The sequence below is a fragment of the Spermophilus citellus genome (genome assembly GCF_964194105.1).
Source record: "Spermophilus citellus genome assembly, chromosome: 5".
Classification (NCBI taxonomy): domain Eukaryota; kingdom Metazoa; phylum Chordata; class Mammalia; order Rodentia; family Sciuridae; genus Spermophilus; species Spermophilus citellus.
The window spans coordinates 136,816,621-136,843,070 of record NC_138186.1 but is presented as its reverse complement, the minus strand read 5'-3'; the positions used below and the strand labels follow the sequence as shown (position 1 = coordinate 136,843,070).

The following is a 26,450-nucleotide window of genomic DNA, read 5'->3' as shown; positions in this document are numbered from 1 at the left end:
TCAGTTTCTGTATTCTGCATGAGAGTTTGAATTTATTTTCCTCAACAAAGGAATATTTATAGATATGAATTAAATATTTGATTCTCAATATAAAACTACACTTCATTTTGGATTTAAAGGAGGAGGTATTGAACAAGAAAGGCTTCTAATAGATACAGAAGAGAATGGTGTTCCTTGTCAACAGAGACCTAAAACCTCATTTGCAGAAAGAGATGTACACACACAAATAATTAGCCAACTCAGAAGCATTATTCATGACCATGCATTTGTTTTTAATTTCTACCCTGTATTCTCTAAAGACTTTGTGTGCATATGGGTATGTCACTCAGGTATAATAAGGTGCATTGTAGGAACATTAGCTGGAGAAGGGAGGAGGCCCTGGATGCAGGTTGGAAGTCTTTTCAGAAGGGCGGGGGGTCACCAGGATGGGGCTGAGCTGCATGGAGAGGATAGGAGAATTCTTGTTGAGGGAAGTCACATGAGAGAAGTAGTAGATGCTCCAGAGGGGGAGTACTACGAATTCTGTGTGTTGTTGTAGTGGCATGCTTGGATATGTGTCTTTTTGGCCATCCCCATATAAGCACCTATTTCTGGTGTGGGGAATTGTCTACTTTCCTAGTCTTGCTGGAAGACAGAACTTCCCCCTCACCACCACCACCACCACCACTGAAAAGGAGCCAGTGACCATTGCTATAGGCATTGGTGGTGTGAGCAGCAGCATCTACTGCCCTGTGAGGCTGCTGGTCCATTCCAGGATGTGATTTGTAAGTCACTTAGTAAGCTTTTAAGAAAATTCTCTTCTGCCTCATCAGAGTTAATTTTTGGAACTTGAAATGAAAAACCCTGAGAGAAATGGATACATAGCCTTGGGTACTTTCCTCTGTGGCAAGGAGGTTGTACATGTTTTGTACATAGTCTTATTCAAGTCTCACCCTGAAAAGAGGTAACATGTTCAGTCCTCAGCTCAGATTTAAAAAAAAAAAAAAAAAAAAAAAGCTGAGATTCAGAGGTGATGAATTTAGTCAACGTCCTGCAGTCAGCACACAGGTTTGGAATGCCATCTAGTCTTTTTCGACAGACTGTGATCTTAACCACTTGAGTTTTCCTGCTCCAACTCCAAGAAGATCAGATCATAAATACTAACTTCTGTATGTATTTTGGAGTACTTTATTATAAAAATGATTTTTTTTTGGAAAACAGTTGATGTCAGATGTTGGCTCTTATCACACAGGATTTGACGGGTGTAGATTGCCATTTAGAATGTGCAATTCAAGGTGAAGTTTTACTGATCCTTGGTCAACTTTACTTTGGGGTATTTGGCATTGAGATCCACTCTCTACTTTTACCAATCAAAGCCAAACAAGTGTTTAGAAGATAAAGTGGGGAATGGGGAGGTTGGAGAAATGGAGCTTATCACAGCTCCTAAGAAATGCCAGTGGCTGCCAGGAGTTCCGCTTATCATATCATTAAATTTTCACAATGGGTATTTTCCTGGAATAGTCTATATCCCCCAAATCTGCATGATTGAACTTATTTCTCCTCCCCAACCTCCAATCAATTCTATTCAAGTACCATCTTGTCAGAGAGGTGAACTCTTCCCATCTGTAACTTCATCCCTTCTCTTAACCCACCTGACTTACTCTTACAGCACTTCTCACCACCTGAAAAATGATGAGTTTTTTTTTTTAATTTTCCATGGCTTTGCTACTCTAAGCTTTGTGAAAACAGTGACTGTTTTGTTCATTGAATCCCCAGCATTTAGAATTTGCTGGTCATTTAGTAAATGCTCAATAAATCATTTCAAGGAAATGAATGAATATGAGAAAACTGGGACTCAGAGTTCCAATGACTGGCCTTAAGATTTTGTGGAAATGATATCAGGATAATCTATGTAATCCCAACCTCTCCTGTTCCCCTCTTCACTAATATCCCTCTGCCTGAGAAAATTTCCATATTTTTACATGATCTGGATTTGAAGGAGTTTTAGGACTTTGGAGTTGAGGGGGATTAAAAAAAATTTAGTAGACAGTCCAACTTTTATATTTCACCAATGAGGAAACAACCAAGATCCATTGAGAGTAGGCAGTCTGATCAAAGTAATACTGCCATTTACTGAAAGGGGAATGGATTGAATCAAGCTACCCATCCTCCCAGTCCAGGTCTGTCTCTATGCTCTGTTGTGTTCCTGATAAAGTAAGATGTATTTTATGGAAGAATTCACTTGTCAATCATGGTGATAGGTTTTAAATGGTTCATGGTATTTTAATGCCATAATATGAATACAGTAGAGCAGAGACCACAACTCAGATACTCACAGGGTTAGTATAAAATCAAGGCAGGCTATGGCAAACTGGGATACACATCCCATATTCAATGGGGCTATCTCCACTCCCAGCCCTGCCCACCTGCTGCCTTCTCAGAAAAGCACGTTGCAAGAGAAATATGGTTGAACCCATGTAAAAAATGCTTAAAACACTCTGCTTGCCAAACAAAACACTTCAGTGTGCCAGGTCTCTCCTGCAGATTCCTAGTTTGTGACTATTGACCTTGGCATGTATTAATAACCCTTTTCACTGGGTGTGGCAGCATGTACCTATAATCCCAAGCTACTCTGGTTGCTGAGGCAGGAGGATTACATGTTGGAGGCCAGCTTCAGCAACTGAAGGAGACTCTGCCTCAAAATACACTCTAAAACAAAGGGCTGGTAGTAGTGCATTTGCTACCATAGATCAGTGGTAGAATATTTTCCTAGATGCAGAAGGTTCTGGGTTCAATCCTCAGTACTGCTTTAAATTATTTTTTTTCCAAAGGAGTAATTAATTTCAATACGCACAAATATGTTGGAGAACATGTGAAGTGGTACCTTTGTGGGTAGTTGTTCTTTGGACCATCCCAAGGATTAGTGGGTTGGGCTGTCAAAGTTCACAAAGGGAAAATAATGATCAATAAAAGGGTATTTATTGCCTGTCTTTATGACCCTGGTGATAACATTGAAGAGTAATGTGTTTTCTCTGTCCTAATACCATCTGTCCTAATGGAGCATACTTGGTTAGACCATTTCCTGAGTACAAGTCCAGAGACCTTCTTAGAGGTTTGGTGTGAGTATTAACTACATGAATGTGACTAGGAAAAATTAGCCAAATTTTCTACTTTGCCATATTAACATTTGAATAATTAAGAGCTGGGCTTTGAGGCATGTGCAAAAAAAGGCACAGAGGATTTTGTGCAGGACTTGAACCTGGTTCTTTTATCTCTAAACAAAGCCTGTGTTGTCAGAGAAAAGGATTAGATTGCTAGTATCTATCACTGTTTTCAAGCACACTTATAAACATGACATGGTTGCTGAGTTTCCTCCAGTGAGCCCACCATGAAGCTTGGAGAATGATCAGACTTAGTGACTATTTTGGCTCCAAACTTCATCTTAACTTGAGTTATCCTTTTTGAGAACAGATTGCCAAACTTTTTATCACAGAGGCTAAGAGCACATGTTTTAGTCCCCCTGCCTGGGTGGCATCCTGGATGTCTAGGCCACATTGATTTATTTCTCTATGCCCCATTTTCCCCATTTTACAGATAGGGAAAATACCATCTGTAAAATGGGGGTAATAATGGTAACTATATCCTAGTCTAGTTGTTATCCTAATTATTGATAAACTGATCAAATGCTCCCTTTTTGTAATAGAGTAACTAGGTAGTATAAATTTAAAAAACTTAATATTTGACACATAGCATGAGAATTTTCCTCCTTTCCCAGAAGATTTTAGCCTTTCATAACTCATATTAGCAATTGAGATGTGTTGGAATGAAAAGTTAGCAGGGTTAATCAGGACTGTTCCTCATTCATACATTTGATTTACTCTAGTGTAGTCTCTGTATTGGAACAGTACGAGTTGATTAAGGTGCAGCAACACGTGAATCTTGTGGATCTCCCAATATTAGCTAAACAGCTGACTTTGCATGTGTGACTGTACAAATGTGCCCATGACTCCTGTGCAGTGCTGCAGAAAGAAGGCTTGCATGTAGGATTGGGGATCACTGAAGGAGCCCATCTGATAGCAGCTTTGCTGTAGAGGGAAGCATTTATGACACAAGATGCTGTGATAGTTTTCACCAGCTAATGTGAAGGACTTCTGCATGCGAAGAACAAAAACACCTCTCCAGATCCATATTGGTGCATAACTTAAGGCAAGAGGATGACAATAGACAAATTGCACCCACTTCAGAAGGACAGTGTGTGTGTGTACCCCGAGTGTTCTGAGGAGCCGAGAAACAGGCATGCTGCCCCGATGGGCCCTTCACACTGGGCTGCCAGCACCACTGAAAGAGCAGCTTGTCCTTTCCTCTCACTTTGATCTCTTGCCATATTTGTATTCATGTGCACTAGCCCTCACATAAAAGAGCACAGCTTGCTCTTGCTGCTTTTGCTTCTGTGACCTGCAGTAAAGCCATTTAAAATTTTTTTTTCAGGCTTTAACATGGACTAGTAATTATGCCCAGTGGTTTTTAATCATTTAGCATCTAGCAAGAAGCATGCAGAGGGTCTCATGCCTCAGGGAGCAGCAGCTTGCATGGGTGCTGGGAGGGGCTCTTGGCTGTAAGGGCATTGGGTTCCTGGAGTGTGTGTGTGTGTGTGTGTGTGTGTGGTGGTAACACAAGGAAGCTATGACAGCGTCACCTGGGAAACAGGACGCAGACTGCTGCTCTGTGGACTTGAAACCAGCTCTAAGCAGTTGTGGGATTCTGAACAAAGCTTCTGGAAAGTCATTTTCTGGGTGGGCTGGGGAGGTTGGGGTGGGCTGGGTGGAGCATGGAAATGGCAGCTATACATAGTCTTTACATTATTGTCAAAGAGCATTTTGGAGGTATGAATGAATCTCGCCTTGCTGCCAAGTTGGATTCATAGAGTCACAGCTGGGAATCCCGTTCGAAGAGAACATCTTGTTCTGGGTCCCCTCTTACCCAGTTGAAGAGACTATGCTGTGCAGAGGTGCGATGACTTGCCTGAGGCCAGGTGGCCCTGGAGCCCCAGCCTAGAGCCTGGGCCTTCTGGCTCTTTCCCCACTTTGATTATCTCTGTACTACAAGCAGTATCTTTTTTGTTTTCTCAAAGAAAAAGGTGATACATTTTGACTTATTACTTTTTTTTTTTAACTGATTATAGATTTTTTAAAACTCTTTCTCTTATAATCTTATCAAATCAACTGTTAATATTTTATATTCATCACTTATTTTAATAGCATTTTACAAATTAGCAAGCAAAACATTGATATTTTGTATTCCATTTTTTAAACTTTTCATTAATTTCTGCCTCTGCTTATGTCTAATTTGTTTTTGTTGTCCAGCATCCCTGAATAGTAAGAAATGTGTGAGTTTGTCTTTTTTTGGGGGGGGGAGGGCAGGTACTAGGGATTGAACTCATAGGCATTCTACCACTGAGCCACATCCCCAGCCTTATTTTGTATTTTATTTAGAGACAGGGTCTCATTCAGTTGCTTAGCACCTCGCTTTTGCTGAGGCTGGCTTTGAATCTGTGATCCTCCTATCTCAGCCTCCCCAGCTTCTGTGCCCGGCTATGACTTTGTCTTAATCACAAGTGGAAGGTACTTTATAGCTTTCATGTGGAGTCATCCTTGTGATTGTTTTCATTAGTTTTAGAGGTTTCCTACCTTCTTTTTTTCTTCTTCTGCCTTTTCTTCTGGGTTTAGTTTTTATTTACCGTACTTACCCAGAGAGCCACTGTTTACTTTTATGATGATTCTCATTTGTTGTACACAGGCGACCTCCTCCACACCACACAGATTCCTTTATCCTGTGTCAACTTGTTCTCTGAGCTTTTTCACTCCTATCCTTTTAACATTCATGTATATGCTAATGCTTCCAAAATTATCTTCCAGCCAGTAACTCTTTCATGAGTTCTTGAAATTGATTTTTCAAATGCCCGGGACAGTTCTTCTCTGACTTAAACTGTCAGGAGTCACCTGAGGATATTGTTTAAATGTAGATGGAGCAAGTCTGAAGTGGGGTCTGAGATTCTGCCCTTAATGCCTGGTGCCCTTGGTCTGTGTAAAGGAGGAAATTTCCCCAAGGGTAGACTAATAGGAGAAAAGCCGTACAAACATATACATGCAGTGGGGGCATCATAGGAGTTGCATATCTTTATTGCTTTCTAAATTGTAGGCCAACCTCATCTGAAACACATCTGTATTTTAATGTTCAGCATCTTGTGGGGTAAAGTTAGTTTTCACTCAATATTTGTTGACTCAAGTGAAAAAAAAATTCTGTACACAAACAGCATTAACTTTCATATGTTAATAGGAGGAAATTACATCAGCGGTACTTATCAAGGTGTATGTCAGTGGTCTTCTGAGGAAAACCTGCCCACAGCCTTGCCAATCTGCAGCACTCTTGTCAGTACAGTAGCCCCAGCCAAGCTTCCTGTAGCAGTTGAGCACCAGAAGTGTGTTCCAGATGGCTGCCCTGTGTTTGAATGCTCATCCTTGTCATTTGAGATTCATACTTACAAGCATTTAATGACATGTAGGACTTTAAGAACTTAGAATGATATCAAGGATTTATTTTTATATTGATTTCATGTTACAATGATGATATTTTGGCTCTATCGAGTTCACGTATATTATAGGAATTAATGTTTATCTATTTCTACTTTTTTAAATGTGGTGACTAGGAAGCTTCAAATTACTTTCATATTCTTCTTTTACTTCCATTGGCTGGCACTGTTCTAAAATAATAGTTTATTCCTTGTATTTAGAACCCAGAAAGGCTTTCCACTAACACTTCAATTGTGCTAAGACTGCCAAGTATTTACTGTTTAGTTATGTTTTCATTCTTAGGCATTATTGATTTTAAAGTAAATTTGTTTATGTGAAGATACTACCAGTGAATTTAGTTCTTCAAATTACCTTTGAGATGATTTTTTTGATTACTGTGTGTCAAATATTGATATTACCTATAAATATGAAACTCACAAAATATTTTATTATGACCTAGGGAGAAATAAGAAGTGGAAAGTGTTACATTTTAGGCTAAGACTTGCAATCCACATCTTCCACCCTGCTGCCCACATAGTTTCTCATTAGTTTTGCTGATTCAAAAGTCATATATTGCCTGTCATCATTAATGTCTCTACTTAACTGGCTTTTCAATGTTTAAAGCTTAAGAAATCTATCCTTTAAAGTTTTTTTTTTCTTTTGTTAAACTTGTGCCTAAGGCAGTTTTTTTTTTCAATTTTCTATAATCATGGATTTTTCCCCCAGTGCATTCTTAAGTGGATCTTTAAATAACAAACAGATCAAAACAAAGCTATGGAGGGGTTGGTGGAGACTGAGAGGGGCCCTTGTAGGCCACCTTGGCTTGCCCTTTGGAAAGCACAGTTCTCAGGCAAAGTGGCAGGCTGAATTAAGGCTTTAAAGGTGAAAAGTCAGTGTTAACAGATTACAGTTATATAATTTTTAGACTAGGAAGAGACTTGAGTTATTGTCCTTCCTTTTGTAGTATGAATGTTTCTGTCATGCTCATACAGGAAAAGCTGTACTGGAGATAGGCCAAATTCTTTTGTCTCCCAGTAGAATCCTCTTTCCCTGACTACTCTGATAATCACATAGGAAATAGGCTTTCTAGTTTGGGGCCGGAGGATGGAGCTAGTGGTAGAGCATTTCCTTGCCGTGCACAAGGCCCTGGGTTCCATCTCCAGCATCGCATGATTAAATGAATGGATGACTGTCCTGAGATATTCGTATGGGCTAAGAAAGATGAGTAAGGTGTGAATAAGAACCCACAGGAGGTAAGATGTGTGTACATAAGGTAAGATGCTATGATTCAAGGAGAATAGCCTCAAGTGAGGATTAGGTGCATGCTAAGGAGGCAGCTAATAAATGTCTTTTCTCTGGCGCACTCCGTCAATTGCTTATCGCACTGCACTGATTAGGGTTAAAAATGGCACAATGAATTATGCAAAAAAAAAATGTTTCTGCAGGAGGGGCTGCCTTGCAGACTAATGCAGCACAGATGGAAAGATCCTCTTTTAATCATTGTTCTCACAATACTTGGAAGCTTTTTGAGGAATAAGCACTGGCAGTGGAAGTGAATGGCCTTCAACAGTAAATGAATTCCTTCTGCAGAGAAGGACTGAAACGTATTTGTTGTGCAGATGGCTGCCCTGTGTTTGAATGCTCATCCTTGTCATTTGAGATTCATACTTAGAAGCAAAATGTCTCTTGAAATTCTTCGGTTTTAGATGGTTTCTCTGGAGAAATTACTTCTGTCAGCCTGGCCCAACATGTATTATTATTATTTTTTTTTTTAGAAATGAGGACAATGAGTGTTTAAATGCCAATTCACTCCAATCAAGAAAACATGCAAATTATCTCTCTCTGATCCTTAGTTACTACTGAAGAGACAGAATTAGTTAGCATCCCCTTACTTTTATTAGCATAATATTAATGCAAATGATCAGCAAAGGCTTTTTGAAAAAGAAAGCAGAAACCCTGGAAAGCAGTTAATAGCAGTGCTCATTTCCTTAGTAAGGAAGAAAAAAACATTTTATGATTAGACTTCTAACTTTGTTATCGGGTGCCAAGGACCTCCCACCTGGGCCTAAACAGGTACCTAAAATCAGTGTCAGCTTAGAGCTTTCCCCCTTGCAGAGCAAGAACCATTCTGAAAAAGAAACATTTCAGAACAAAGATGATATGCTGTTACCCATAGGTAGTTCTGATTTAGAAGACAATAAGAACACGTACTATCGGTTGTGTTTCTGAGGTGCTGCTTTTTAAAAATATAGGAGGAAAAAAAATGAAAGAGTAATATTCATTGCCCAACTCAAAAGTGCAGTGAAAGACGACCAAAACTTTTTCCCAACTAAGAGGTTCATACAAAGAGAACACTGATTGATTCTTTATATGCTCAGAGGAAATGGGCTTAAATTAGAGGGAAATAAAGTTGAATCAAACAACAGGAAGACATTGTTGGCTCTGGGGAGAGGTTTATAAAATTAGAACAAGGTATAGCAAGAGACTGGAATTTCCCTTCTTACCTTGTCTCACTGGACTACAAATATGTTTTTTACACTTCTGGCATCTCGCCTTTGCCTGTGTTTCGCCAGGAGTGAGCCTTGTAACACCTGCTATTTGTCCCCCTCCTTGGGCATGAAGCCAGTGCTATTCTGTATTGTTCTTTTCATCCATGCTTAATCTCTCTCAGAAGGCAGACTTGGAAGTCAGAGGTGAAGTCCAGTGCTTCCTTGGATTTGAGTCCTTACAGTTAATGGAGGTGGGGGGCCAGTGTTTATTTAACGAATATCTGAACCATAACTTGGTAGTCTGTTTGTTATTAACAAACAAGAGTCCAAGTTCTGTAGGTCACTCCACCAAAACATTGAAGTGTTGACCTGATTCTGATTCTACTGTCCTTTTAAGTGCCCCTTTGCTGGAGTGAAGTTCAGTGGTAGAATGCCTGCTTCGAATGTGCATAGGCCCTCGGTTCAATTCCTAGCACCAAAACAAAAAGAAAAGAATATATTATGGGATCAGTTTTATGTTGAACCATAATCATAATGATTTAAAAAAAATAAAACCTAGGGCTGGGGGTATAGTTCAGTTGCCTAGCATGTGAGGGGCCCTGGATTTGATCCCCAACACCAAAGAAATCCCTCCAACCCTAAATGCAGAATTCTGATCAAATATAATTAAAAAATACCAATGAATAAATGTGTTATTTTTCAGTGAAGCTTTCTCCCTGAAAAACAATTACAAAATGAATAGTCTGTGAGCTGGGGTTGTGGCTCAGCAGTAGCATGCTCGCCTAGCACGTGCAAGGCCCTGGGTTTGATTCTCAGCACCACATAAAAATGAGTAAACAAAATAAAGGTATTGTGTCCAACTACAACTAAAAAATAAATATTTTTTTAAGAAGGAAATTAAATAGTCCTATGTCAAACGGGTTGGCATATGAAAGTGTGCTTAAAGCTCACCGTATTTGTCTTATAAAAGCTCTGTATTTTATAGATCCTACTTCAGCAAATAGTCATTTATGAGGTGGGAACTCTTAACAGCTGACCCTTCAACACCTGAATTAAAAAGTAAGAAAGCAGGAAAACATTCTGTGTCTTGCAGTATCTGACAGCTCTTTCCGTAGACTCATCCTGGCAAGATAGCCAAGGCAGATCCGTCCCTGATGCCATCAGCTGGGCTGGCTTCCCCACCTGTGGCACTAACTGCATAAATGCTGACATGTGCCCTGGAGGGTCCTGCATGCTTTTCATCCTTTCATCTTCTCCCCTCAGAACTTTGACTGCCCTCCTCTAGAGGCTCTACCCTGTATTCACTGGCTTTTATTGATTTCTGTCTTTTGAAGTGATGGCTTTCTGAGACAACAGTTCGTTTTTTTTCTACCTCTTTCCTTCTTGTTGAGCATGGGCTATGGGTCCCAGACCTTCCTGAGATGGGAGGTCCCAGAAGCCCTGGCCAGTGCAGAAAGCTCAGAAAGATTGATGTGGCAGGCAGCATTTTGGGAAGATACGATCCAAGTTGATGGACCTCTGTATCTTGATGGAGCATGAGTGTAGAAGAGAATCCACCCGGGTATGGAACCATGAGGAAGGCTGGGAGCAAGAGGGATGGAAAAGGGCGCACAGGAGGTGAAAGCCTGGAACTGGATGCTAATTTAACCTGAGATCCTGCCCAACCTTGGCTGTGACGAGGGAGGGAACTCCTCAGGACATCAACTGCTTTTGAACTTCTTAACCTGTTTCACATTTCTACTTGGAATGGCATTTGGGAACCAGATGCCACTTAGCTTTGGGTTAAGTGGAAATTCTGCCTGGCGTGAACACAGCAGTTGAGCCATAGGCTGGCATATGCCTGGCGGCAAGTCTGAGACTCGGGGAGGGTAGGAGTCTGGAGTGTTAAGTTCTATTTTGGCCCTTTTAAGAATTAAGCTAGGACAGGTTTGTAAACGTCCAACATGAACAAGTATTTACTCCTCTTAGAATTTGGGTCTCTGGGTGGCATTTCCCTGAGCTGAGTGTGCCAATGACTGTGTAGATGTGATAATGTCCAGGAACAGCATAAATTGTGATTTTACACAATTTTTTCCTCTCTACTTTCTGCATTTCTTCCCCTTTTGGTAGGATTAGGTCTCAATACCCTGTGAACCCTGTTCCTGTCCTAAACAAAGGTCAAAGGCTTTTATTGAAAATATTTGTGTTTGTTTTTTTCTGGGAGTTTTAAATATTTTTGTCTTTGAAATGCTAAAGCCCCTCCCCTACCTGTAAACCTCTTACAAATGAAAACCGTCTTTTCCATGTTTCTATTTCATATTTAATGGGTCTTTGATACTATTTGTGGGTTTTTTTTTTTTTTTTTTTGTTTTTGTACTGGGGACTGAACCCAGGGGTACTTAACCACCGAGCCATATCCCCAGCCCTTTTTTCTTTTTTTTTTATTTAGAGACAGTTGCTTAGGGCCTTGCTAAGTTGCTGAGGCTGGCTTTGAACTCTATCCTCCTGCCTCAGCCTCTCGAGCTACTCGCACTACGGATGTGCACCACCATGCCTGGCTGCTATTTGTAGTCACATCTGCTTGTGTTGGACCAGGTCAGAATCTAAAATATACTAAGGAAAAGGTGGTCTTAAATAATCTTGTTAAACCCAACTTTTTGAGATTGAGGGATTTTTGAAATAAAAGGTTTTATTGAGCCATTGAGAATATGAGCCTGAAAAAGGACCAGGTCTTAGGATACCAACCTGCAATTTCCAGCAGCAAGGCTACAGTAGCAGATGAGAAAATGTCCGCTGGACCTAGAGCTAAGAGTATTTTTACAAAGAAAATTTGGAGAAGGAAAGCACAACTTGTCACATTGAACCTACACTGGCCATAGACGAGAGGGATTGGCTGACGGGAGGAGGGAAGTCTTTGAGGTAGGAGGAGATCATTCTGGAAGGTGGGGCTGCAAGCAGGATGCTGTGTGCGTGGCAGGTGGTGATGAATTTGACTTAAGGTTTTAATCAAGATTCAGAACTTGAAGTGGTCTCTTGTTTTCAGCTGCAGCTGTTAATTCATTATCTGCCTTATCTCTCCTCTCCATCCTCTGGCTCTTGGAATTAAATTTAGGACATCTCAGAATTTTTTTCTCTTATTCTCATTTAAAAAGGGAAAATCTCTTGTAATATTTACATAATCTACTTTTTGACTGACTGCTAAATACATTTAGTGGGAAACATTATGGATGAATTATCTCTAAGGTTGGCTAAAATTTTTGATTAGCTGAAAGTTTTCTTTCTACCTCTTTCATCTCCATAATAGAACTAACAACTTTTAGCACCTGGTTTAGGGGGAAAAAAAAAAAAACAAATATACACACACACAAATACACACACACTTTTTTTTTTCTCTCTCCAGCTTATGGAAAGCAGCTTTCTTTTTTCCTCTCTAGATATGTACTGCAATATTGGTGGCATTTTTACCTTTAACCAGTGTTACTTGACAGGTAGCCTCTTCCTTTTTATCATCTAGCATAAATATAGATAGCCCTTCACTTTTATTTTTTAGAGAGAATTTTTTAATATTTATTTTTTAGTTTTTCGGCAGACATAACATCTTTATATGTGGTGCTGAGGATCGAACCCGGGCCGAACCTGGGCGGCATGCATGCCAGGCGAGCGTGCTACCGCTTGAGCCACATCCCAGCCCCACCCTTCACTTAAAAAAAAAAATATATATATATAATTTTAGTTGTAGATGGACACAATACCTTTATTTTATTTATCTTTATGTGGGGCTGAAGATTGAACCCAGTGCCTCACACGTGCAAGGCAAGCACTCTACCACTGAGCCACACTGCCAGCCCCACTTTTAACATTTTCTTCGTTTAACATTGGTTTTATACCCCCTGTATCCTCACTGAGAAATAAGGTGATTTCTCCACTCTATTATAATAGGCTATCATGAAGAATGAAGAAAAGGTGAATAAAACCCTTGTCTCTTTGAGAATATGCCCATCTATTTAAAGATTTTCTTTTTCTTTAAATCTACCTTTGCCTCATGTCTGTGTTTTTATTAGCATGTAAAGTTGATGTTAATATGTGTATAAAAGGGCTTTGGTAGGACAAGAGATTTGCCCATAGGAAATAAATAAAACCAATATTTAGTACAATTTTTTTAACATTACATTTTAAAATAGTGTTCATAATTTTGTTAACAAATATTTTGCCAGTACCTATATTATGGCAAGCATTTTGAGTCGATAACAGCCTTTATGAACTGGAGAGGTGGTATCAGAATATCATAATTTAAGGATACGGGTAGAACTCATTGGTAGAGTGTTTGCCTAATATATGTGAGGTCTCTAGAGCCACGAAAGCACCAAAAACCTATGTACGCGCATTTTTATATGTATCTCTGTAGTTATCATCCAGAATGAAAATTTCTGGCTCACATATGAATATATTTCCTGAATCCCCAATTTTTTTAAGGGAGTGCTTGCTTGGGGTGGAGCTTACTGCTCCCACATGCTAGGTGAGTGCTCAACCTCCAAGCTACATCCCCAATCTTTTATTTTGTGATAGGTCTTACTAAATTGCCCAGCCTGTTCTTGAATTTATGATCCTCCCTCCTCAGCCTCCTGAGTTGCTGGATCCCAGATCTTAAGGTATATTAACAGTCTTGAGTAAATTTATACCCTGATGTAAGTTTATCTGTTAATCTGTGTTTAAAGCCTCTTGACAAACTAGGATGATGAAATTACAAGCTAACAGAGGTCATGATAGGGGACTTCAGATTGAGTTTGAGAAAGTCGGGAGGTGGAAATATCTTTGGTCTTCAAGAGTGAATTCCTTCCTCATTTCACCTCTGAAGAGTATTGAGAACTTGATAGATTTCTCAGAATGAAAATAGGGGTTAAGCTTTGAACTGAAAAGTAAAAAATATCGATTTTTTTCCTAAGCACAATAAAAATAAATGAATAAAAGTTTGAAAAAAAAAATCTGGATGCTGATAACTACCTTTGAAGCCACATGACTATTGGGAAACAAGAGTCAAATACTAAAATTTTAAGGAAGGCAGGCTTCATCTCAAGAATGGACAGCAGTGTTGGGCTTCAGGCAAACCCATGAAGCCTGGGACAGACTGATGAGGGGAGAGGAAGGAATCCCAGAAAGGATGTTTTAGCACATTTGTGCCTTTAAAACAGACTACAGTAAACTGGGTTGCTGGTAAACAACAAAATTATTTCTCCTGTTTCCGAATGCTGAAAAGTCTCAGCTCAAGACACTGGCAGATTCCATGGTGAGGGCCTTCTTATAGACTGTGCCTTCTCTTTGGTCCTCACATGGAGGAAGAGGCAAGGCAGCTGTCTAAGATCTAATTTATGAGGACACTAAAAGGCCCCAGCTCCTACTGCCAACTCCCCTCCAAAGTCCCCAGCTCCTAGTGTTGTGAAATTCCAACCTCTGAATTTTGGAGTGACACAACCATTGAGACCATAGTAAGGAACTATGGAGTGGCCTCAAATTATTGGTCTAAATCTAGGAAAATGCTTGAGCAGAGGATGAGTTGAGGGAGAGTGGGTGGGAGTGGCAGGAACAGCCAGAGCAGAAGTGAAATTCTTACTGGGAAAGGAGTGGTGAACCACAAACTGGGCCAAATAATATGCCAAAGCAGTGGTTATGACCTGTAAGCCTATGCTGGAGAGTTTTCAGGCCACTAATTCAATGAGGAACTAGAAAATTGCACCTATATCTGGTGTGGCATCCTGTATCATCTACCTCACAGTAGAGGTTTGAAGAGTTTGGTTGAATAGAGGGTCCTGATAAGGTGCCCAATGTTGAGTTGATTTTTTTTCTAAGCACAATAAAAATAAATGAATAGAAGTTTGAAATTCAATGAAGGTATTCAGTAAAGGTTTATTCTAGAGCTTGGGATGCTCTAGGACACTGGAACATGTGCTTAATGCAGAAAGCTTGTTTGTGACTTAATATTAATTACATTCTGGTATTAAATCAACCCTTTTGCATGTATCTGCTCTCTTTAGGGAGCCTACTTTCAGGCTAAACATCTGAGAGTCAGATAATAGAACAGTTTCCCTATTAGTATTAGGGTTTCTTAAAAAAAATTAGTTATAGATGGATATAATAACTTGACTTTTATTTATTTATTTATTTATTTATTTAATGTGGTACTGATGATCAAAATCAGTGCTTCATACATGCTAGGCAAGCATTCTGCCACTGAGCTGTAAAGCCAGCCCAATATTAGGGTTTCTTAATTGCTGATTTCTTTGGTTACTTTTAATATCTCTACTTCTTTGTGGTTTTGTACAATTAACTAAAAAAAATCTCATGAATTAAAAGGGGTTGTTTCAGAAGCACTGATAATTCAATGAGTAATAATTGAATATTTATTGAATATTTCATAGTTATCTGCTGTGGCAAGCAGTTTGCTTGAATCTAGGAATATCACAATGAAAAGCAACAATGGATTTTTACCCCAAAGAACATGTAATTTAGTGGTAGAGACAGTTGGGAGCAGACCATCATAGTGCAAAATGTAGGAAGTCTGTAGCAACAAGTTGATTCCAGCCCAGAAAGAGAAAGGTACCATGATATGCAACTGAGTATGCTCAGAATGCAAAGCAGCTACTGGTATTTACTTTCCAGTTGGCTGTACAGCTGGCCAGAACAAGAAGAGGAAGGAATCCTGGAGAAAACACAACAGGATCAGATTGTCGGGTAGAAACAAGTTATAGTGACAGATGAGTGAAGCAAATATGCTTTGAACCAGGGTCTCCAGATCCTAACACTGCATGTCAAAATCCTACTGTAGATTCTATCGTGCTTGTCCAAGAAGATGACGTTGATATTAAGAACCCGTGTTTCCCACCTGGCTAGTTCTAAGTTGTGCCTCCATTTAAGGTGAAGGAACTACCTCCTGAGAGAGTTGAGGGGAGATGAGACATAGAATCACCCCACCGAGAACCAGTGCTTTAAAACAATGAAGACCTATGTCTGGTGGCCAGTGACACTGTACCCTTTTGTGTTCCTTGTTTGGTACCTAAAGAGGAGTGGAATGTTTGCAAGTTGTCCTGGCTACCTTTCCCACATCCTTTCTGTCTCTGCCTTCCCTCCAGGAGTTTACTGTTTATATGCCTATTCTTTTAGGGGTATCAAAGTATAGTGAAAACACCAACGAAAAACATCAGAATTGGTTTTGTTCTGTTTTTCCATAAAAAATGAGAAAGCCATGTTTTCAAAGCTAGCTCTTAACAGTATACTACCCAAGGGGCTTTTCTTCTCAGTTTTGCTCAGGGAATGTCATGTAAATAGACAATAACCAGTTCATTTGCTCGTTGTTTTACTGTGTGTCAAAAGTAGGTGGACACTCTGAAAAACTACAAAGGCCTATACAAGATATTGAGTCAGTCTTGTTTAAGAAAACAAAAGCTGAAAGAAACAAGTCAACTTTGGGTTTTCCCCCAAATGGAAAGGGTAAGATATACAAAACATAAAGTTCCTTTAAATGAAATGTGAAAATTAACTTAGTAGGTCCTTAAAACTATGGCTTTAGGGTCAGATACAAGAGATGAAGAGCCCTTTCCTTGAGTTCTAATGGCTCCTGGGTACAGGGAGGGAGCAATGTGGCATTGCTTTCTAATCAACTTCTTCCTGCCTTTGGGCATCCTCAGGGTTCTTTCTTCATGAATGTCAGAGCCACTTGTAATAATTATTGCTTTCAGCTAAACAATACTAGACATTCACTTCCAAGGGGGTGGGGGGAAATGACTTGGGTCATTCATAGGCTGCAGCTCTTCATAGTGATTCAAACTGAGTGTATTCTGATGGACAGGGCCATTACACAGTATTAATAGCTTTACCAAGCACCATGTAGTGAATACTTCTTTAATATCATTGTTACAATGAAAGAGAGAACTGTACATCTGACAAGCTATTGTTTTTTAAACATAGAAATAATGTAGACGAAGAAGAATTTTTAAAACATTGCCAAATTTTTAAACTTTTGCAAAGCAAAGGTTTTGGTTTTATTTTTTTAAACAGGTTATATTTGAAGTCATGCCCAGCATGACACCAACCATATTTTAGGCAGTGCATCTCAAAAGGCTTTTCATGCCTGTTCAAAAGGAATGGTTTAATTTTTAAATGTATTTCTTAAATGTATTTTCTCTTGGTAAGTAAAATATCATTTAAAAATGCTAATTATAGACTGTCAACAAGGTTGCATTTGGCCAGCTATGTGCAATATAAACTCAGAAAGACAGATGCAAATAATAAGAACAAAGCAAATTATAGTGGTATAATATTTACCACTAAACATGAAAAAGACTGCTGATCTTGATTCTAACATCCCTTTGCTGCTCAGGTTTGGGGACCTCATAACCCCATATGATAAGATATGTTTAAGTTCTTAAGATCTAATACAATTCTAAAGTTTAAGTTTTTTTATTTTTATTTTTTAGGTGTAGATGGACACAGCACAATGCCTTTATTTTTATGTGATGCTGAGGATCCAACCCATGCTAGGCGAGCGCTCTACCGATGAGCCACAATCCCAGCCCTATTTTGTTTTTTTTTTTATATTTATTTTTTAGTTGGAGTTGGACATAATACCTTTATTTACTTATTTTTATGTGGTGCTGAGGATAGAACCCAGGGCCCTGCCCATGTTAGACGAGCGCTCCACCATTGAGCAGCAACCCTAGCTCCTAAGGTTTAAGTTTAATAAGTATAACTTTATCTAAAGTATGCTCAGTCAGTAACATTGATAAGTAATATCTGAGTAAGAACATCTCCCCCCCAATTATACAAAAACAAAAATAAACCTTATTTTGTCTTAAATTGCCCAATCCAATTACTTGTTTTCCTTCAGGGAAATAAAGGTAGGATAAGAAATATGATAGAAAATGTAGTTTTTCTTTAAGAGTTCTCTAAGGCCCCACACCATAGTACTTCAAGTGAAAACAGACTTGTACTGCAAAAATATCTCTGGAAGGAGTGGAATAAGGAGACCGGATGTTAAGTGCCGCAGTTGGTCTTGGAGGAGATTATAGGCAATTTTAGAGGTGTATTAAATGTTTTGTTTTTTTGAGAAATGAATGAACCGCAAAGAGTGGACCATGGTCTGGGACAAAGTTCTCTCAGCCAGGGGGAGGTGCACAAGTTAGGAAAGGGGCAGAATTTCATTGTGAATAAAGTTGTCTCATGCAGGTTAAGTCTCCCAGGTAAGCTCTCCAAGGAAAATCTATTGAGAATGGAGAGGGCTTTCAGTCCTCTCTTATAGTTACTCTTCCCTGGTAATTTGATTAGTTTCCTAGGAAGGGGACCTAACATAGTTGCCCATCTTTTGAAAGAAGTCAGATAAGGAAACTTGAGTTAGATAAAGGAACTTCAGAGAGTCCCTCTGGCTTTGAAGGGAAAACAAACAAAAGGAGTTTAAAAATCTCTTGCTCCAGAGGCAGCTTCTAAATCCTTCTGATTTCCTTTAATTCAGAAGTGCTTGGCATGCTAAAGAAACCATACTTTAGGGTACTGTTTTTTGAACACCAACAGGGTAGGGTACCCAAAGTGGAAATTGGACCAGATGATTAAGTATGAATTCAAAGACACGTTTTAGTTACAGATAAATCTGCCTGAAGGTGGTTTTAGGCAGAGGACATGGATGTCAAGGGAGGGTTAAGGGAATGTCCACCTTGAAACACACTGGCCAGAGTGGGGAAGTGCTCCCCTTTATGCCTGGTGGACACAAGCAAACGATTACAAACATTGGCCAGGCAGAGCTTTCGAAATAACGTTTTTATTTATTTTTTTGTCATTATAGTATAAATGCAGCATGGATATATCATTGGAATGAGTCCCAGTTTTTATGAAAGCCTGAAAAACTAAACTAAAATAAACAAAGAACTAGGTCAAGAGTCGCCAGGAAAGCATGCCTGTTTCTTTCAGGAGAGCTTTCTGGGGCACTGTGCAGAGTTAAAAGTGCCTTCTCAACCTCCATTAAATAATGTTCTTGAGAAATCTTACAAAAGCTTACTTCTGTAAGATACCATACTTACTTTTCAAAGTATGGTACAGGACATCTGGGTGTCTCAGAACTTTTTCAGGGGTCTGGGAGATCAGAATTGTGGATTCAAACATTATTTGCCATTTTCACTGTTGTTCTCTCATGAGAATAGAGAGCAGGATCCCAGAGGCCCTGTGAGGTGCAGTTCTACGTGAGATTGAACACAGAAGCAGATGTGAGAGTCCAGATGCCTTCTATTAAGCTGGACCTTAAAGACAGTTTCAAAATTTAAAGCAATGCTATTCATCTATGTTTTGTTTGGAAAATACAGTGTTTTTGTCAGCTTTTTCACCGCTGCGACTAAAAGGACCCAACCAGAACAACTGTAGAAGAGGAAAAGTGTATTTAGGGGCTTATGGTTTCAGAGGTCTCAATCCATAGACAGCAGAATCCATTCCTTGGGGCTTGTGACATGGGACATCATGGCAGAAGTGTTTGGCAGAGAGCAGCTCACATGATAATCAGGAAGCAGAGAGACACCACTGGCCAGATACAAATATATACCCCAAAGCCACACCCCAATTTCTACCTCTTCCACCCACACCCTACCACTTCAGTTACCACTCAGTTAATCCCTATGGGGGATTAATTCACTGATTGGGTTAAGACTCTTACAACCCATTCATTTCTCCTTGGAACCTTCTTGCATTGTCTCACACATGAGCTTTTGGGGGACACCACATCTAAATCATAACAGCTGGGTTTTTTGGTTTTTTTTTTTTTGGAAAAAAGTTGTTAACATGAAGATGTTTATTATCAAACCAATAGTATTGAAATGTTTTTTTCAGTTTTATAATCTAATGCTGTAAACATCAATAGACACACCTGTAAACAAAAGCTCTTGGAAGGTTCTTGAAAAGCTTTGAGTGTATAAAGGAATTCTGAGATCAAAAAGTCCAAGAACAGTCCTAGAAGATAAATGATCTCTCTGAACCTTAGAAGAGGGCAAAGGTGACCTCGATACACTGTGTGTGTGTGTGTGTGTGTGTGTGTGTGTGTGTGTGTGTCTCGGGGGGGCATTATAGGCTATAGATGTAGCTTAGTGACTGAGTGTGTGCTTACCATGTATGAGGCCCTGGGTTCAAGGACTGGTATGTATCCCCCCCTGCCCCCTCCGCCCCCCAAAAAACCCACCCAAAACAAAAACAACAAAACTCTGGGATCAGCAGTTATGTATAGTTAGTGGTACTTGGGTTAGCGGAGATCCTATCCTTCATGACCTTCTCAGGGTAAGTCAGTAGGAATTGAGGATATATATTTGCATGCTCACATGCATTGGAAATTGAACCTAGGGCCTCCTGCTTGGCCTCCAGCCCTCAAGGCTATTGTTACTCTTCCCATTTCATAGAAAATTGGGGAGTGGAGAAGTTCTGAACTACCATAGAGTATAGAGATGGTCAAACAGAGCTGGAATCATTTGGTTCTTGGATCTCCTGGTTTCATATTTTTCCATTTCTTTACTGACTACGTCAGGTATCAGGATGAATCATCAGCCAGATTGTGATCTTCCAATAGACTGTGTTGTAAGAGATAGCTACCCCACCTCCTTGTGGAGGACAAATGATGTCAGACCAGTTTCATATTCTCCATAAAAATAAACACCATGATATCAATACCTTTGAAATTCTTGACCAGCTAGAAAAAATTATCTTAGGAAAATGATATAACCTATGCCTGGGGGAAAATACAACAAAACAAGTTGGGCATGATCGTGCCTGCCTGCAATCGCAGTGACTGAAGAGGCTGAGGCCAGAGGATGCAAGTTTGAGGGCAGCCTCAGCAACTTAGCAAGACCCTGTCTCAAAATTGAAACTAGAAAGGGTTAGGAATGTAACTCGGTGGTAGAGCATCCCTGGGTTCAATACCCAGTAATGCAAACCTACCCCCCCCCCACAAATAAAACCACAATAAAACAGAGCCTTAATTTTTAAAAATAAACATGTCATGGAGGACATGCTGGCAAGTTGAAAACAAACCATTCCAGGAAGCTGGTGATATTCATGCCCACAAAAAAGGCAGAGTGATGGTGTGTTGGGAAAAGAGTGACTCACACAGGCAGTCTGGAAGCAGCTCTTAGTAGAGCAACATGGCAGCCTCTTTCAGAAGACACGTCCAGTTCTGTCATTGTAGTTTCAGAAGGCAGGAAATGCACAGGTTCTTGAAGCATGGCCATGGGACAGTCAGTGCACAGGATTAGGGAGGGGGTGGGAAGGATCTTGGAACAGTCGCTTGCCAGCAGATCAGGTGGGTAATTTGTAGTTGTCTGTGGTATAAACTATGCTTCTTTGATTTCAGCACTATGTGTTGGCTTGGATCTTTTGGAAATATAAAATACTTCTGGTCTGCACTTCGTTACATCTAGCAGATGTTGCTTTATGTTTTTGAACCCAATTTTCAGAATGAGCATGGTATCAAATAGCATACTCTTAAAAAACCAGAAAAGAGGAAATCAGTTAATTGGCCACTTACCAGGACAGTAAGAAGGGTCCAGACTTTAAGCCACTGCTGTAGTACCAAAAGTATATTCTAAGAAGAGAAAGTGGTTCTGAATGTTAATTGATGTAAATTGAAAGAATATTCACTTGCATTTTGAGAGTAATTTAAAAATACATGTTAGGTTGAGCAAGGAGAGTAATCCCATTCCTGAATACTTTTCATCTCCTAATATATAAAATTGAAAATGTGCCCCTGGAATATTTACCAGGGATGCAAATGGGGGAGATGGAAAGAAGAAAAAAAAATCTATGACTCAGTATTTTCAGGTTATTACACATCTATTTGGCTTCTGAATCTAAAGTCAAAATACTGAGTCAATTCGTCAGTACTAAGCTGTAAGACTTTTGCTTTATGCATGTTTTGAAATCAGAGTCCATAGAGAAGGTATATTTATGTAACAATGCTGTTACTCAGTGTTTCTTCATTTTTCTGCATATTGCTATCTTAATGGAAATTTACTGGAAAATTCTTGCCAGAATAAACACATTCCTTCAGCAACGAAAAGCTTAATGTACTTCTAGCTCAACTGTACCTCTTTCCTGTGAGCAGATAAACCAAATTATTTGGCATTAGTCATTATATTTCACATAGTTCACCATACTTATTGTGGTCTCTTGTGGGAGCTGCAGTGGGTACAAGTAGGGAATAGGAATAAGGTAGCCAGTCTTGCATTATCATGTGAGATAAAATAAAAACAAGGATAGGGCATGTATATTTGACAAAACAGAAAAAAAAATGAATTTGACAGGCATTCTACAAATTAGCTATAGTTATCCTGGTAAGGCAGGATTAAGGACTATGAACCACAGATAAATTGAGCTGCTGATACTGGGGGAAAAACAAGTCATTTTTAAGAGAGGGTAACTTTCTTATTCACATTTTAATTTGATTCGGGATTGAAAACCCTGTAATAAAAGTATTAGTCATGCTGGGTGTGGTGGCCCATGCCTGTAATCCCAATAGGTGGGGAGGCTGAGGCAGAGGATTGTAAGTTCAAAGCCAATCTCAGCAACTTAGAGAGGCCCTAAGTAACTCAGTGAGACCCTGTCTCTAAATAAAATACAAGAAGTGCTGGGGGTGTGGCTCACTGGTTAAGTGCCCCTGGATTCACTCCCTTGTACCAAAATAAAATAAAATAAATAAAATTATACAGTGACCATTGGGCCAGGCCTGGGGACCAGGATGGGATACAGTGATGTAAACAGGATGCTGGGGGCCAGGGAGGGAGGAAGTACCCCTTGAATTAAGGGATGGAAGAGGCAAACAATGGACAATAGAGAACTGAGGAAAGAAATTCACAAACTTGTCCAGACTTATTCTTGTTGGCCCTAGTCCTGATGTTCACCCATCACCATCCAAGATTGCTACCAGGGAGTGATTATAGTGAGTGAGTATTCATTCATGAAATCTGCATTTATAAAGTACTTAAGGCATGAAGATCCATCTTTAAGGTTATTAATAAAACTGACCTATGAGCTTGGTACTGCTAACTACCGAGTTGTGCTGCACTTATTTGTAGCAATAGACAATTAAGGTCTTTAACTTTTTCTAACAAACGAGTTGGAATTAAACATCTAGATAGGTTAACCCAGAATTTAGTGACACTCTACCCCACGTAGTGTTAAAGTCCTACTATTTTAAATAATTGTGGGAAAGGCCAGTTGAAATTTAAGAATGTTCACACATTGTTAAATAATTTTATATTTATTTCTTTTGACTTTCAATATATACAGGAGGTAAAATCAGTCTAACAAGTATTACTTTCTAAAAGTCCTTGGGAAATAAAAGGGCAATTTGAAATTAAAATCTTAAAAAAAAACATTTTTCACCACCTGTCCCTATTCATATTGTACTTTTAAAAGAAAAATATCGAATATAAAGGAAGATACCATAGCTGAAATTTTTCCTCTTTTAGGTAATTAGGTGCTATTTTCTCTATATTTAAATAATCAAAAATTTCAAATTTCTATCATATAAGGTCCTTTAATTCACCTTTCATGTGTTTCTAAGATTGAATTATAAAGGAAGAATACAGTTCACTTGCAGTCATGAGAATGCTCTCATTCAATTTATCCTTTCATTTATGGATTGTATCTAAAAAATCAATGCTCAGGGTAATTCCAAACTCTTCAGAATTGCTAATTAAAGAGTTTTTAAACACATTTTAAAATTATTAATATGTGTATGTCATGGGTACACTTACAGCAAAGATTTAAAGTTGCTTTCTGCAGTAGAGTATAACAGCAAACTAATATATCACCCTATTTATATTTGTTCCAAAAATAAAATGGAAATTTAAATAGTACTTTATTCATTGGTTGCATATATTTGCTATGTAAGAGCTGACTGTTTTATAAATGTAAGTGATAAATAGCACATAAAATTTCCAATTTTATTTATTTATAGCCTGCAATCAAAATTCATCCTATTTTTTAAAAAACAAAGTTTTAAATTGCAATGAGTCTTAAGATAATTTAAGTAATAATGTAAAAAGGGCAGGTAATTCACCCTGCCACTCTTTGTCCCTCATAGTACTGTTTTGGAAAGTGTGAAACTCTTCATTCTGGGAGCATATTATAATCAATAGCAGCCAAAGGTAAACAGTTTCAAAATATGTTATCTCATTTGCTTTATAAAGGAAAACTTAAGAAGTTTTCAAATTTTCCAGCTCAGCACTATGATATTTTGAAAATTGTAATATTCCCTCATTTACTAAAAGGAACCATGTTTTTTTTTTTTTTTTTTTTTTTTTTTTTTTTTTTTTTTTTTTTTTTAACTTATAGTCGGAGATATGGCCAGTATACCATGAACCAGGACACCACCACTAAAATTACGGAGAAGCCTCCATTTGATCGATCAAGTTCCCAGGATTCCTTGGACGAACTATCTATGGAGGACTATTGGATAGAACTGGAAAATATCAAGAGATCTCATGAAAACAGACAAGACAATCAAGAGGTGGTGGTTGTCAAAGAACCTGATGGTAACAAATAAATTCTTATTAGTTATCCATAGAGAATCCATGTGTGGAAAGGCAGAGTAGAACAACCAGAAAATGAAATTGTTAGTTGTCTTTCAACTTAATAATTACTTGTTTGTAGCAGGTTTATGGGTGTAGCTGCCAGATACAAGTGGCATGAGCAAATTCACTTAATTGTTGCTATGGCTGGGTTCTTGGTGGCTGAACTGACTGTGGCATATAGACTTTTAGGGTTAGGTTTAATTTTTTTTTTTTTTGAAACTCTGAGTTCTTTCTGTAATATGCCAGCTTCATGGTTCTTTGGTCTCTAGGAAGTGTAGATGGTGATGGAAAGCTTGTGACTTTGCAGTGTTACTGTTTTTCCAGTTGTTAGTATGCATGATTTGCTTTCATCTTTATTTTACTGATTTATAGCCTGCTCTCTTCTAATATACTGCTGTATTTTTTTCTGCCTTTCGGAACAACAGAACACATTCATTCTATGTTTACATGGTAGCCTGTCATATATTTGAGGACACTTACCTTGTTTCTAGCCATGTAGCTTTTGCAAGGAAATTTTATGAAAAGAACCCTTAAGTGATTTTTTCAGACCTATAATTTTGGTCATTTTTGTTATCCAAAGTACAGCATGACTGACTGGATGCAGTGCCACAGGCTTAGCCTGCTAATCTACGGATACAGATTTAGACAGTGGAAGATGGCGTCACCATTTTTATCTTCCCATAGTTGCTTATTTCTTTTGTTGGCCCGTAATTTTTCTCAAGTCTCTTCCCAGCCAGATTTTCCACACTCTTCACTAATGAACATGATATTTCTGGGAGAAACATGTAATACTTATTTTTTTCCTTCAATTTCACACCATTTCTTTAACCTCTTAAATTTAAGCAGTCACCAAGTTTTTGATACCCAATTTTGGCTTCTATTTATTGTATTAGCTTTCTTTCTATGTAATCCATAAATTTGTAATATATTTTGGTGTATCAGTTGATATATCAAAAAGGTAAAAGCCAGTCAGTGCCCCTTTATTCACTAATGAGAGATTTCCTTCTAACTAAGTGACTTAGGATTAACTTGCACAGAAAAGTCTATATAAGATTTTTCTTCCTTGCTGCAACATTTCTTAGAAAATCTAACAATTTTTTTTAATGGGGGCTTTTAAAAAAATTTTAATATTTCTTAATTTGTAAAAGAAAACTATAAGCAACTCACTCTTTGGTTTCTCATTTATTTTTTTTCTCTTTCCCAAATATATTACCAATAAAGCCAGACTTCTTTGTGACAATTAATATTGTTCCTCAGCCTTTCTGTCTCAATAATTCAATATGGAAGCAGCACACGAATGGTTTATTGAATAAGGAGGAAATATGCTAGAGAAAATGGTATTGAGGCCAGATCCACAGGTATCATCAGTTGTTTCATAGTTCTCCAAAGTTAAATTTGATTCATACATGATCTTGTCATTTGTTCCAAGAAGATTGGAACATGGCTGTGATCCCAGCAACTCGGGAGGCTGAGGCAAGAGATGGTGAGAGGCCAGCCTCAGTAATTTAGTGAGACACTCCACAACTTTAGCAAAACTCTGTGGGATACAGCACAGTAGTAAAGCATCCTGGGTTCAAGGGTTCAATCCTTACTATCAAAACAATAAAGGAAGATTGGGGATGGTTCTACTTGTTCATACTCCTCTTTGGACTTTAAATTGTTTGAGTTTTACCCCCTCACTCCCCCTTTTTTTTAAGTACTGAGGATTAAATGCAGGGGCACTGAGCTATATCCCCTAACTCCCAGACCCTTTGTATTTTTTTTGTGGGTGGGACAAGGGTTTTGTTAAGTTGCCAAGGTTGGCCTCAAACTTGTGATCTCCCTGCCTCAGCCTCCTGAGTTACTGG

General features: G+C 38.8%; 1 protein-coding gene across 2 annotated transcripts in view; it reads left to right on the top strand.

The window, feature by feature from the left end:
* Positions 1–26,450, top strand: part of ARHGAP18 (Rho GTPase activating protein 18) — a gene marked incomplete at its 5' end in the record, with an annotated part of 169,624 nt that overhangs the window by 92,078 nt on the left and 51,096 nt on the right. For both annotated transcript variants that reach the window (XM_081296653.1, XM_081296654.1), the window contains one exon: positions 24,365–24,564. In XM_081296653.1, coding sequence (XP_081152779.1) covers positions 24,365–24,564 — 200 coding nt within the window. The remainder of the gene's footprint in view (positions 1–24,364; positions 24,565–26,450) is intronic.